The sequence below is a fragment of the Astatotilapia calliptera genome, chromosome 8 (genome assembly GCF_964374335.1).
Source record: "Astatotilapia calliptera chromosome 8, fAstCal68.1, whole genome shotgun sequence".
Classification (NCBI taxonomy): Eukaryota; Metazoa; Chordata; class Actinopteri; order Cichliformes; family Cichlidae; genus Astatotilapia; species Astatotilapia calliptera.
This window is the reverse complement of record NC_137429.1, coordinates 4,677,144-4,692,200: the sequence shown is the minus strand read 5'-3', so window position 1 is coordinate 4,692,200 and position 15,057 is coordinate 4,677,144. Positions and strand designations below refer to the sequence as shown.

Below are 15,057 nucleotides of genomic sequence, written 5' to 3'. Positions count from 1 at the left end.
TCAGCTGTCTACATGTGATGGAATTTTTCTTTCTAATATTCATTTGTCCAAAACGCATTTTAGACTCATTAGAGGATACTTCTTTTAAACAAAGGAAAACTCAGGAGGTTTAGTGATTTATGACCTGCAGCATCGCCCTGAAAAGTTTACTTTTGTGTTTGATTTAAGACAACACTACTACTACACTAGTAGTAGTATACTTGTGTGCTTATGGTAAGTGTATAGACAAAGTATCCAACTTGAGACAGTTATTGACTTTAAAGTAGCCACCTTGACATCACACGTAGTACAGTAGGTAATGTACCAAGGTTTTCCTCTAGTTTACTTTAAATAGGGCCAACATTTACAACATAATGCTGTATTTGCTAAGAAACAAAGTGATTCAAAGCATAAACTTGCGAGGAAAGGTTTTACTTTTATAGAATCTGACTTCTGTTTGGATCCAGAAGAGTTGCCTCCTGCTGGCCATTTGAAAGAATGCAGGTCTGATGCATTGGCTTCACTTTCATATCTTTTCATATCCATCTTTTTATTTTTATTTATTTATTTTGTTTGTTTGTATTGGCTTGGCTTGTGTAGATTTCTTTCATTTTTTGAATTCAATTACATTTTTTTCTTTTTTTTTTCTATAGGCATTTGTTTCCAGGCAAGGGTCACCTTAGATATAAAATACATAAAACCACATTTGGTTTTATACAGAAGAAGAGCAGCTAAGAAGGGAGTGGTGGGTAGATTTAGTTACCTTGGGCCTGCTGTTTCAACAGACTTTGTGCCATATTAAGTTAAACTACCTCAAACCCTAAGAAGAATTGACAAACCTTAAGTGTGGCATCGATCTTCCTCAAACTCTAGACAGCCAAGAGACCTATATGAGATCGATCAATTCTGTTTTAATGACACAGGAAAGTACATGTGTAATTAATTAGTTTGACAATGACTGTTTTCTTCAGTTAGCAGAATCAAGCCCACAGTGGGATAAATGCATTAAAAACCCTGCAAAATTCACTGGATTAGCACCAGCCGTCTGAATTATATATAAGTTGAAGCCCTGAAACAACATACCGTTCTCATCAGGAGACAGTGGAAAAGATGGATGTAGCAACTGTGATGTCACACACTGCTTCGCGAAGTCCTGCTCTGGCCTCATTTCCTTAGTCCTGGACGTTTCCACTTGCATGCAGCCATCAATTAATTCTGCTGATTTGCACTTAAAATGAAAAGGACGGAAACGCACATCCTGTTTCATCCAAACTAATTTTTGTTTGTTGAGTTATTTAAAATATATATTAGTTATTTTCCATCATGTTGCAGGAGAATGTGTGTTGTTGCATGCTGGGAATCGTGTGAGTGAAGCTGAGCGACCCTACCTGCTCGTCTGGGGTCGGCCTTTTTTAAATGCACTGATATAAATGAGAGACAGGAAAGCCGATCCCTTTTACCCCCCGGATGATGTGTTTTGGGTGTGGAAACCTGACCCCTGAACTACACACAGACAAACACGCCCTTTGACTTGATTGGCTGTGCATCTCTGTCCCACTGCAGCATGGGTGTCAGGGTGATGGACACTTCTTGGGTGTCGCGCAGGGGATCGTCGTCTACGCGTAAATCCTTGTCCACGCCACCGAGTGTGCACCCCCCCACCCCACCCATTGACGCGCTCATCCCCGAGCAGCCTGGGGAATTCTCAGCCTCCCCCTCCCCCACCCCTCCTCCCACTAGCAGCGACCGAGCCAGGTAAGGCAGTTGTGGCCCCACCCGTCCTCCTGTTTCACCTCCCCACCCCTCCTTTACTCCTGCTCCACGCCCGCACACACACCTGCTGCCGCTGCTCGCTCGTCACCGCGTCTGCTGCCGCGCCCTGCAAATGACACCCGAACTGCGCTGTCTGCCCCTTCCAACCCCCACCCACCCCACCTCCACCCCTTGTTTTCTTGTCTGTCGTTCATCCTCACCTCTGTGTGAACCCACCCTGATGAGGCATGTCATTTAGAACTTCTTTTCATTTCAACATCTCCTCACCCCCTGAATTTCCTGAGTCACGCGTGGAGTTAATTTTCTGCCTGAGTGGTGATACTGCATATCATGTGAAGATTTCACTTCTACTTAGGGCTGGGTTTAACCAAAATGTGTTGAAAGGTTCATCCACAGTTCAGTAGAAAACTATTTATTGCTGCATGTGCATGGATCACATCTCTATTTTTCTTTTGCCATCAGTCCGAGCATCATTAGCAGCATAACGGTCCATTGTCGCAGGAGCCTGCAATGGATGAGGTGGCTGATTTTCTGTTTTATTATTTTGTTTTCTTTGTGCTCTTCCCCTCCTGGAGCCTTCACTTCACTGTCCCAACAACAATTACTCCTCACCTGATTTTTCCCCTGATTTTTCCCTCGTTATGGACCAAACGTAAAGTTTCAAATCCACACATCCCTCGTCCTAGAACTAATGAATTCATCCGCTTGAATCACTGATATTTCTATCATTGCAGTTCAGACGATGCATCCTCCAATTGGTCGGACTCCTGTTACGCCTACCCCTCCCCAGAGGAGGAGAGGCCGCCTCCCCCTTACCCCTCTTCCTCTTCTTCCTCCTCTTCCTCCTCCTCTTGCTCTTCCTACTCGCTCCCTCACCACCATTTCCGCACCCGAACACCTCCGGGTATGCGTCCCGTTGCCCCCAGCCCCGAATCTGTGCCCCCTGGCCCGTCCCCTCCACCCCGCCGCACTGGGTACAGCCCGCCCCCGCTCCCTCACTCCCTGTGCCCGTCCCCTCAGCAGCTTGACGTCAACTCCAACCCCAAACCTAACTCCCTGCATCTGCCCAAACCGGCCTCCCCGTCTATTGCTCCGCATGGGCCCCCGTCCGAAACGAATGGCTCCTCCCTTTACATCAAACCCCCGCTCGTTCTCACTCGTCACGATCTCTTCCTTGGCTCCCCGAAAACCCCCAGCACCCCTCTCCCTGCTCCACCTCCATGGGCAGCCTGTGCCTGTAGCCGGGAGAGAGGAGCCAAGCTGACGAGGTAAATACAGAGCCCTGCTCAACCCGCTCCCACTAACACAAATCACACACAAATAAGGAGAGGCCCCCGCAGGGACAAGGAAGCACAAGAGAGGGGTGATTTTTTAAAAAAAAGAAAAAAAGAAACTCCCTTCAGTGCCACCCTACTCTGTGTCCTATTAACTCGCTTGGTTTGCAGCTGTCACTTATAGAAATCAAAGCGCTTTAAGGATTCCATTATCACATCCATCTTTAATTTTGCTGCCATGTATGCAATCCATAACTTTCCATGTGAGCAGGGTATTCAGGAGCCTGTTGCCAGGCAACAAAGGAAATCCAAAGCTTTCAGTCAATGATTATAAAAGTCAGCGTTAATGAGTCAGTGAGATTTTGAATGCGAAGGCAATGATGTATGCAGGAGCAAAACAGCACTGTTTGATATTTAAGGAAACCCCAAAAAACATCTACTTTGGTTTACAGCAACATGTTCATATGAGTTTAAAGGGGACCTATTTTGCTTTTTTTATACATATTTGCACTGATAGAGAATAAATAGTTTCCCCTTATGTAAGGTTGCATTACCCATCTACAAGCTGATTACCAGCAACCATTAAAAGAGGGAGGAAGTACACACTGCTAACTACCACATGTCAGACAAAACCAAAGACAACCACAGTCTCATAAAGCGTCCTTTAAAAAAAGATGAGGTCACAGTCCTGTAAGAGATGTTTGGAGGTGTTGAACAGTCAAATACATCTTAGTAAATATCAGAAAACATTGCTATCTTCTGCCGCTTATAAACAGATATGAACAGCAGGTGGTCTGTCCACTCTCTCTGACATCATTCAGAGCTAAGAGCAGGAAAAACTGGCTGAAATAGGGCAGAAGGTAAGTAGTAGTAGTATCACAGATATTACTTTTACATATGCTGACCTCATTAATTTGAAACTTCAGCCATGTTTAATATGAAAATCCAGATATCGTATCAGCATAATAGCTTCCCTTTGAATGCTGGCTGCTTCAGTCGCCTTCCATGTCTCGTTTGCTGAAGAGTGAGAGTGTGTTGAGGCGTAGCTGAGGAGAGTCAGTCGATCAGAGAGTAAACTGGTTATGTTTTGACCTTAAGACCTTCTTCCCATTGGCATTCTGGCTACACTGTGCTGTAGGAGTAAGGAAAATGTATTAAGCTGTCAGGATATGTTTGAATTTTCTTTCCTTCTTTTTTTGCTCAACTGTATAAGCTACATGTCCATCTGCAACAGTGGTCACCGGGAATTATGGCTGCTCTCATATATTTTCCTTTTTTTTTATAAAACAAAGAGATTTATGGAGGCAGGGTTAGTAAATTACAGAAGAAAGTATATCATAATGTGTGTGTTTGTGTGTTTTGTCCTTCACTCTCTCCTCAGTACTCTGAAGAACAAGGAGCTGTCTCCAGTGATTGGACAGAAGGGGCTCCAGGGAGCAGTGACCTCTAGTGGACAGTCGCAGCTCTCTGACCACAGTCCACACACCTTGAGGAGAGGTAATACAACTAACTGGGCGTGTATGACAGGGATCTCAGCTTGTCTCAAAAACATGGTAAAAATAGTAAAAGTAATTACTTTTGGGGATTTAAAAACTCTGCACCTTGCCCAGTACTGTGACAGCAAAAAAAGATGCAGCACGCTGTGTTCATTTAGCTGTCTCTCAGGCTCTAATAGAATCTGTCTAATCTATTAGTCAGTGCTGTGAATGAGGTCATTTTAAGTTACAGTGGAACCTCTCGTGTGGAGAGGATGTAAATCTGCAAAAGTGTGTTTTCATTCATTGTTTCCACTCTGGTTGCTGCACAAAAGAGGGGAAAAGGTCCTTGGAAAACCACATAATAACTGACTGACGGCTGCAGTAGAGTTTTATCTGCTAAAATATCCTCAGACTCGAAGGATAAGAGGGCGATGTTTAGTTTGAAGAAATAAACTTGACTTGATGCTGTATGATTGAAGGGTTTAATTAAGGCAGATATTATAATTAATGAGCAATTTGATGGGTAAATTTGTCTGGGGAACTTCAGAGTTTATTAGACTGAAGACGAGACAAGCATCTCTTTTACACTTAAACTTTGATGACTAAAAAGTGATTTTTACTTTGAAATAGCATGTCAAAACATTTGTTTATTCTTAAAGAACACTGGTTGCTTTTATTTCAGAAATATAGAGACATTTGTTATCATGGTAACTTTTTTTTTATAACTGTCAGCTTTTATATTGAAGATCTAGCAAATTAAAGCAAATTTCTTTTACTTTGGAAAAATGGGCATGTCAAAGTTTTTTTTTTCTTTTATGTTGAAAATCTGGTACTTTAAAGCATCACCGCAGATTTCTATAAAAATTGAACACTTTTAATTTGACAAACAGACATGCTAGCAGACTCCTAAATGCCTTTTATTTTGGAAATATTGCAGACCCCGATCATCTTGTGTTCTTTCTTGGTGGTCTCTCTACAGCAAAGAAGCTGGCTCCGATCCCGCCTAAAGGCCCTTACTGCCCAACGGGAGCCATGTCCGACCAGTCCACAGGTCAACCGTCTCCAGTCAGCCTGTCTCCCACTCCTCCCAGCACCCCCTCCCCATATGGCTTCAGCTACCCGCAGGGATATGCCACCATCAGCTCCCCGGGTCAGTTGCAGATGGTCACCACCCCGTCTCTGTCCTCTCCGCCCTCGTTGGCTGGGACTCTCACCAAGGCCAGACCGACCCCCAAGCCGCCCCGGCAGAGACCCAGCCTGCCTCCTCCTCAGCCTCCATCCACACCTGGCACTAGTCCCCAGCCTCTGGAGCACTCATCTGGGCTCCTGGACGGCCTTTCTCCTGGGGAAAGCATGTCCACTGGTAATGCTAAACTTGACCGTTTTTTTTAAAGCACTTTGTGTTCGTAATTCTTTTTGCTATATGTAGATTTGATAAATAATATGCCATAGTTTGACAAATATTATGAATTCTTATTATTTAAGTTCATGTACTTGGATGTATATGCACTGTTTTTGGTCTATTCATGACATTTATTGGCAATAATGATAGATGTAGGATAACAGCAGACTATCCTTTGGTGTCTTTCTCCATCAGGAGAGGAGTCGTGTATTATGCATTTGTTTGCCTCTCCATCACCTGCAGGTTCTAATCATGATTTTCATGTAATTTCTTCCCCTCTTATCGTCTCACCTGCAGCGGTATGAGGCGAGAGGTTCAGTGTGATTCTGTGTGTGAGAGGGACTTTTAGGGTAAGCAGGAGTTTCTGTGCTAAAGCCTCCCTTCCCCTCCTCTTCGGTACCCTCAAACCCCAAACATGGAGCCGCCCGCTGACATGCTCACAACACAGTGAAGCTGCCAGTAGATGCAGGTTTAAGATTATCCGCTGCTCTACGGCAGCCTCACTCATATGACCATACAGGCGCTGTGTTCAGTCCACCTTTTACTCATTTTGTTGGCCTTTGCATGGTGGCTGAGACTGATGCATGGCTTACATGGGCGTGCATACCGAACTGTCCACCGATCCCAACCTCTCCTGCGCTTAGGATTCCCACCCATAATGCCCTGCTCCAGCTGCCCCTCCTCTCCCTGGCTTCATCTGTCACCCCACCCACACACCCCTCACGCTTCCCACCGACTCCACCTCTGCCCCTCAGTCAGCGCACTTCCTGTCTGCACCAGTTTTCCATCACATGTTGTACACTAGATGTCTTCACTGTCAATATTATAGTAATATATTATATAAGTACACATGTACTGCATGGCATACTAGCCAAATTTCTATATAGGTAGGTAAGCACAAGCACCAAAGGTCTGTAATATATGAAGGGAGAGCTCAGCTTATCCAGGTAACTTCAGGTCTAACCTGGGGTTTTCAGTATTATGTAGGTTGTTTGCCTTTACTAGGTATATTACCATGGTAACATGGCGTAGACTTAACCTGGATCGAAGCAGAAAATGTTTAAAATTAGACATTAACAGTTATGAAGTCACCACCTACTGACCAATCAGTTCTCTGTAAAATAGCATCATGTTTCCTTGAGCCTCTTGATTGTAAACCATCAAATTTTTACTGTCAGCCTTACAGTCTGAGTTTTTAGTTTTCTTTTGTGGGTTAATATAGACTAAACCTTGTTTTTTTAGCAATTGTTTTCCAGTCTTACTGATAAAAGTGTCTGGTCAGATTCTCATAGTTAGACTGATGCATGCCGGGGTTTAGCCTGATTGTTGACGTTAGGGTGAATCCAGATAACAGAAAGAGATCCTGGGTACGCTGAACTTGCCTTGCCTCAGAAGCCATGACCCTTTGTTGCCTGCTTGCTTGCAGTGGATAAAAAGAGCTTGTAAACTGCACAGATATTGTTTGGATTTTGTTTTGCCTGCATATATTAAGTCCATGTGGTACATCAGCAGGATTTTGATTTTGACAAATAGCCTTCAGTGACAGGAAATCTTAATTGTGTTGCATAAAATGCTAGTTTGGTCAAAATGATCTAACTTTATCGATAGTTAGTGTTTGTTGTGTCATTGTCCCCTCTACACAGAGCTAGCTCCACACAGACACAAGCTCTCACATTTTTCAAAGTCATCCAACGGGCCAGATTGGAGTCTTCTCTGGGCCAATTCTGGCCCCTGGGCCTCATGTTTGACACCCCTGCCCACCATTAGGGAATGGTGATGTTCAACAGACACATACACTTTTTACACTGTGAATCCCTGTCATGCATTTTTAATTTATTTCTTCACGCTTCCAACCTTGGTTTGGACGTCTGCTGTGTGTGACATCATTCAGCGCTGATGAATCACATCTGGAAGGATCTTTTTCTCTGTTTGCACGGTTTTTATCTGTCTGCTTATCCTCTGCTTGTTCTCTCTGCTCTGCCAGATTCCCTCTGCAACTTGGACATCCCCGTCATTAACATGGAACTGGACAGTATTTTTGACTTGACCCACATCTCCCCCTTCAGGAACTCAGTGGCACAGCTGGAGTCGGCCAACAGCAAAGAGGACTCGGAGGAAGAGTCTGAGAGCACAGTGCTATGACGCCACCGAGTTCCCCCACCCTCTCCGTCAAGCTACTGCTGTGCCGTCTCGATCATTCATTGACCTTTCACCTCTCCAGCTGCATTAACTTCGGCCTCAGCGGCCACCTCTGGACCTCCTCATCACGCCTCACCTGTGCTCGATCCAGAGGGGCCAGCGCGTACAAAAGAAAAAAGCACTTCTATACAGTAAAACAAAAAAATCTGGTGAACACACATACACACGGTTTTGGCGACAGTGTTGTCAGGGGAAGATTTGACATTTTGCATTGGCTGGATGTTTGTTTTTTTTAATTTAACTTAATGTTTTCTTTTTCTTTCTGCCTTATTTGATTCACTTGCAATATTGCCTTTAACCTCACTCACACGAGACTGGAAACAGGCTGCTGGGAGGATGAGTGCTCTTTGCTGCTGCTGCTGCTGCTTTTCATGAGTGAATTTCAGAACAAACTAACACAGTGCTGTATATCTGTCCTGTTAACTTCCTTCTCTCACCGTTCATCTCCTCTTGGCTTGAAACGCCTCTGGCCCCCGAATTTCAGTCCCACTTGAGCGTGTGTGACGTGTTAAGTGAAGTGGTAATTGTATTATATGATGTTGCACTGTCGGTGTCGTGGAGCAAAAACAGGAATGAATGTTTTAGATGTTTAGAAGTTAACTAAGCAGGTTGGGAAGCGGTTAAACGCCCAATCACTCCTTTCTCTTTATAACAAGGCATTCAGTCAGGATATCAGTCACTGGATATTTATTGTTTATACTGTACATTTTCAGAGTGTATGATACGATTAACAATCTAACCCAGATCATATTTTGTATCCATGGGAGAGCTATATAGTTGATGCTGTCAGGGAGCTATAAAGTATATGAGATACATGCTGTAGTTTATGAAACGTCCACCAGTATGAAAAATGAAAAACTCAATTGTGTTTACTCAGAAATATTTTTTGGCAGGACGCAAAGCCGAATGAGATCTTTCATTTTTCTTTGTCGAGTTAGGCGTCATTTCAGTTTCAAGGATGTACAAGTTTGTAACTGTGAAGCCTGGAGTGCATAACCACATCGTTTATTTTTTAAAAATAAAATAAACTTCATCCACATAGCAGTAGCGGAGGCTCTGAATGGCCAGCTCTGTGGGTGGGGTGCCCTGTGGGGTTTTCTTGTGTGTTTCCTTTGTCACGAGACATTAGACAGAAACCTATTAAATATTAAACATTTTGCATTGTTTACTTGGCAGTTTGCTGGCAGGTAGTTGTCCTCTCTTTACTTTTGCTGGGCTCATTGCTGTGCTGTTCCCACTAACTGTTGGTCAGCGCATTAGCTCGATAGCGATTCGATGCTTGTCCTCAAACACTATGCTAAATAATTTGGCAAACCTAATTAATTTATATTGTATCACTTTTGGACCTGCTATCCACCCATCCATTATTTCTCTGCTGCCTACCTGGGTTCAGGCCATGGTAGGCAGAGATGCCCAGATCTCCCAATTTCCAGGTTTTCTGGTGGGAAACCGGGGAATTCTGCAGCCAGCCGAGAGCTCAAATCTGAATAGCGTCTGCTGGCTTTGGGCTAAGGTCGCCTCCCAGTAAGACATGCCGACAACACTTCACTTAGGAGGCATCATAATCAAACCACCTGAGTTGGCAGATCTACTCTGAACTCCTAAATGGTTAACCTCCTCATCCTGACTCTGTAGATTAAGGTCCCAGTCGCACAGGCCTAAAGACCTGTCAGTGATCCCATGGTACCCACCGGTCACTAGGGAAAATTTGTATTCCCCAACTGGTTGCCAAATGGTTGCTAGAAATTGCTGGCAGTCTCTAGGTGAAATTGGTCAGAAAGCGGTATACGGTAATGCACCAAAGACCACCTTGTGATTGCTTTGGTTGCTTGCAGATTGCCACAGTTGCTGAGCAGTAATGAAACTGTGGAAAGTGGGATGCAAAGTGGAAATGGAGATCATTCGCCTTAAAAACAGTTGAAGTAAAAAAGTTTCATGTTTTGAAAGGTGTTGGATGCAGTTGTAAGGCACGACTTTTACTTTGATGGTGAACAGTCTTAGTTTCCTTTCCACATAGGAAGTAGCATGTGCTTCACTGCACTCTGAAACCCAATTGCATGCTTGTGCCATGCAATAATAATTTAGATCAGAGGTTCTTGGTGCAACACCCTCTTTGTGACCAATTTCACCCGTCACTCACCTCCAACGATTCGGCCAATATAACTTTTTCCTTAGCGATCAGTGGTTGCTAGGCAGTCATATTTAGGCATGTGTGATTGCCGTACACCCTTAGCAAGCAATATCATTCAATTCATCTGCTTTTCTTTATACTTTTTCTCTTTTTAGCTCAGTTTTTGGTCTCCACCACTTGATGAGAGAGACATATCTGGCTCTTTAGGTGCCCAACACTCCATTAAATGCACCGGCCAGCTGCTAACTTTGTGTTTCCTGTTAGCTTAGCAGATGTTGTTTGAAACAACACTGATGAAACCAGTAAGACTGACACAGAACGCAAACAACAGGTGGAAAGATGCTAAAAAACAAAGATTCTAGAGATTATGAACCTGCTGTATCACACTCCAGGATTCATACAGTGCAAACTTGTATTGACATATTGAACCATTCTTGGGAAAGAGCAACAGCCCTGACACATTTAACATCCTATCATATCGTAGCAAAGCCAGAAAACAGTCTAGAGACACTTTCAGAAAAAAGGTGCTTGGTCTCTTATAAATAAGCACAGTTTTTCTGTCATTTTCAGCCACATTCACATTACAGTTTATAGGAACCCTGCCTGATGATGCTGATATTTTTGGTCTATTTTAGTGAACCAGAGGCAAGTGCAAAGATATGTGTGTATATGTGTTTATTTTGATGAGAGTATTTATACAGATATATTTCTGAATACTTTTTACTAGGTATGAGGAGCTGTGGTCGTTTCCGCTGCACATGAATCCGAGGAATTTTTTTTCAAGTATTCAAACGTGGGACCAGAATTGCTCTGCTGCCGCATCAAAACCTTTTCAGGAATCGCAGGTTCAGTTTAAGAGGAAACTTGAAAATCAGTTAAACTGGAGTAACAAGGTTTGTGTACGACAGCAGTAGTTTGCTATTTGCCTTGCGGTGGGTTTTTGTTGTGACCTATCCAGATTTATACGACTTTCCTTTTGTCCTGAAAACATCCACTACACATGGCCTCAAAGTCACTGTGCTGCTCTACCTGTGTCTTTCTTTAAAGCGCGATATCACTCACAGGACTCTTGTAAATACCGAAGCCTCTATACAGTTTGTTCTGTATATACTGAAGGGAGAAATTCATATATATATATAAATATATAGATATATACAAATACTGTATTGAAAAGGATAAATGATGATGAACATCCATACTATATGTATAATATTATAATGTTGCTGGAACTAGCACAAGCCTAACATGGTACAGCAGACTGAAAGGTCAAATCTAGTGCTTGTTTTGCAGTTTCTGACCTCAGAATGAACCTCTTGAACTTTTAGATTTGATTTTAGACAACAAAAAAACAACAACACATCACTGCAGCTACGTGAAAATTCAAGACGTCTCGTGCAGCTTTGAGCACATTTCCTGGTATATTTGAGATTCGTGGAAATGTGATTGTGTGTTCTTTAGAAATAAAAATAAGTGTCTGTGGGGTGCTGCAATTGCAGTGACACATCGATCACAGTTTGAAAGGTTTAAACAGACTCTGCATGAAAACTGCTGCATTACTGTCTTTTAGACAGCAGAACCAGACAGCAATGCAACAGAGGTTATATGTTTAAGAGAAAACAGACGTTAAACAACAGTTTGCATAGAACAGATTTTTTTACAAGCAGGAAATTTTAAATTGGTACAAAAAAGAAATACCAGAGGTCATCCAAACCATCAAGATGCTTCTTTTATCTGACTAAAGCTTAATTTATAGTGCTGCATTAACCTGTAGAGACCCTATATCCTCTGGCATAGTCTGGCATCCACCTTGCTGCTGTGGCAACGCAGCCTACAGTGGCGGTAATATGCTCAAAAATGTATATTGATTATTACAAGGATAATGCCTCTGTGAACCAACGTGTAATAGGCTCTAGTTGCATTTAGTGTGCTCACAGTGCTAATTCATTACCCAGTGTTAATGTAACACTGAAAAACAACTCATTTTGACAGTTAATAGAATTGAATATTGGGGAAATGACTCCATTCATGTTTATTTTTTTTATATTACGACTGTAATTCCAACAAGGACATTTTAAACAGTTGGTTTTTACACATCCAGTAGCTGCGGAGCCACATTGCCATTCAGCTGGGCAGGTGTTTCTGGCTCCTTTTTATCTATTTGCTCTCTATTTACCTGTGTTTTCGCTTTCCTCCACCACCTCAGAGGAATGTCTGGCTGTCAAGATACTAAATGCTCCACTGTGATCTCATAGTGACTGGTCCTGAGATCTAGTCTGAACCAACGCTGATGAGAGCAGTAAGATTAAGCAACGCTGGGTCTGATTTACCACCGTAATCGTGTGGTGTTTTTCTCTCTTTCCCGTTGTTCCGCATTTATCAGCTCCAAGTCCAACACAGCAGAGCACTGCAGACACAACAGCGCACAAGTATGATTGTAAAACCACGCCACTCATTATGGCGTGGGAGTCACTAAAGGACCATGATAGGAAAGAGAAATCACACGAGGATCCAGACATTTTTAATTTGTAGTTTTAATTAATAATGCATCACTCATATAGCCTCCTCACTTTGTGGACATAAAGCCGTCATGAGACGTAGATTGATCATGATCTTTGATCGTGTTGTTTCCCTGTACCATAGCCGAGCCTTTCTGGATGCACATAACAGTGAATGAAGCAGCTCTATTACTACGAGACCGAGCCCTTTCTTGCTTTCCTCGTTGGCTAGCTTGTTAGCTTGCAGGTGCTGTGGATGTCTGCCTGTCTATGTCATTTTGATGGGACGCTTGTTGCTGTGCAGACCACAAAGAACACTGGCCAGGCCGAACATTAAGAACCTGTTTAAATGTGTGGCCCGGATTTTAAATTTTCAGGGCCTTGATTTTTTTTTTTTAGCATAGGCAGATTCAGCACAGGACTATAAATTAAGCTTCCTCCAAAAACTGTAGAAAAAGAAAGCTTTCTATCACTTAGCACCAAGAAAAGTTGTCAAATCTGAGCAGATTTCTCTGTTATGTTTGGAAAATCCATTTAATTACTGATAAAAACAGTTTCAGATTATTTCCTGGTACTCAAATGATCTTTGAATCTACCAACTTCTTATTTTTTGCCATAAAAGAAATGCTGATTTTGAATCAATGCAGCATGGTTTTACAATATAAATTTAATATTTAGAAAAAAGTTTCTTTTTCAAATTTGCTGTTGCAGTTAGGCTGTGCTGAGGTGAATGGTCTGTCCTGTCTTTGTTTCTGTGTTACAATGTGCTGCTCTTCGTTTTTGTACTAAAGGGTCTCAGATCAAAGCCTGTACATACAGAACACGTCAAACACGACTTTATTAACAATAACCCAGTCGAGCAAAGACAGCCGGCAAGAGATTCCAGAGACAGTTTTCAGTATTGCAGCTTTTGCAAGCATGCCCTTTGAGCACTAAACTTCAAAGGCCTTTTTTTACATCGGTGGAATGTACTGATAGACAATGTCCACCACATAGGTTGTGATAAAGGCGGATTGTGTGTGTTGTGACATAGTTTCAAGAGTAAGAGTGTGCAGGGGTATCAAATATCGACATTGTGCTGTGTGGAAGTCGGAAGCATGCTTTTTAACCATGCCTATGAAATGCGTCTCATCTTTGGTCCTATTTAAATGTGCTTGTATTTATTTTTTATAAGTGAATAGATCGACCTTTGCAAGAAAAGAAGAAAATTCAGTGCTGCCCTTTGACCTTTTTGAGTCAAGCTCCCCCGTCAGTTCTGCTAAGAGTTTATTTAAATCATTCATGATTTCCTGTTTGCTTTCACCACGTATCCTCATATGTTCCACCGGTTTTATCTATAGCAAATCAAGAAAAGCACATCAGACTCCAAACAGACCAACAACGAAACAACATGGAGGATAAGACAGAATAATTCACTTTCAGAGGACTGAACATCTGCTAAAATCAACTACAAATGAGAAAAAAACTGTGACGTGTAGGGTCACGTGGACCCGCGCAGTCTGTAGATTACACTGTGGTGCATGCAGCCATCTCCATTCATCCTTTTCTTTGCATAACTTTAAGTTCCAAGTAACGGGGGCCAAAACAAAAAGGGAAAACGTGATCGATCAAGGAATCTTTTTTTAAAAAGTTCTTTGTGTCAAACTGTAGTGATGCTGTGGACTCTTTAAAGTTTGGAGTACAGATGAAATGCCTTTTCTTGGACTTGCTTTCTCTCAGTCACCAAGTGGAACACAGTGTAAGATAAAATGAGAAAAAAATTAAATTAATCCTCATCCGAATGTTGAAACTATTAAAAATGTTTTTTTTTATATTACTCGGATGTTCTGTGCTTTTTGTTCCAAATAAATGTCATTTAAATCGGTGTAACTGATGACAGAAAGGCTTCTGGAATATCAGGAGTGCAAAAAATATTTCCAGCAAGTACAACAGTGAAAAAGGACATTTAAATCCTCACGGGGTATTTCAGAGAACTTCTAATATCACTTCCGCTCACCGATGTTCGGTTTTAGGGAGCCTGTAAGATACTGAACTATAGAACAAAAACTGAAAACTTTGTAGGTAAACTTTTTCTTCATGTTTTTATTAGAAGAGCTCAAGACAAAACATGAAGACCCCTTTGACTGTAGTAAAACAGCTTCCTGTGAGTGTTCGGGACACCACAGCATCAGGAGCCTCTTTACAGCATCTGTCATTTTGATTTAAGGAACGTGGACAGCTGCAGACACCACAGCCGAGCATGAACTCCACCACCTGCAGCTGCTGTGTTTTAAAGTAAATTCTCTGATGGGCGGCACATAGAAGTCCAGACGAACCCATATGATCA

At 42.4% G+C, this 15,057-nt stretch overlaps 1 protein-coding gene across 1 annotated transcript in view; it reads left to right on the top strand.

The window, feature by feature from the left end:
* LOC113028053 (rho GTPase-activating protein 44-like) overlaps positions 1-14,547 on the top strand; it is a 44,432-nt gene extending 29,885 nt beyond the window's left edge. The window contains exons 18-23 of the mRNA XM_080304990.1: positions 1,543-1,734; positions 2,215-2,271; positions 2,487-3,020; positions 4,408-4,523; positions 5,484-5,867; positions 7,891-14,547. Of these exons, the coding sequence (XP_080161116.1) occupies positions 1,543-1,734; positions 2,215-2,271; positions 2,487-3,020; positions 4,408-4,523; positions 5,484-5,867; positions 7,891-8,048 (1,441 nt within the window). The 3' untranslated portion in view covers positions 8,049-14,547. The remainder of the gene's footprint in view (positions 1-1,542; positions 1,735-2,214; positions 2,272-2,486; positions 3,021-4,407; positions 4,524-5,483; positions 5,868-7,890) is intronic.
* Positions 14,548-15,057: the final 510 nt, after the last annotated feature.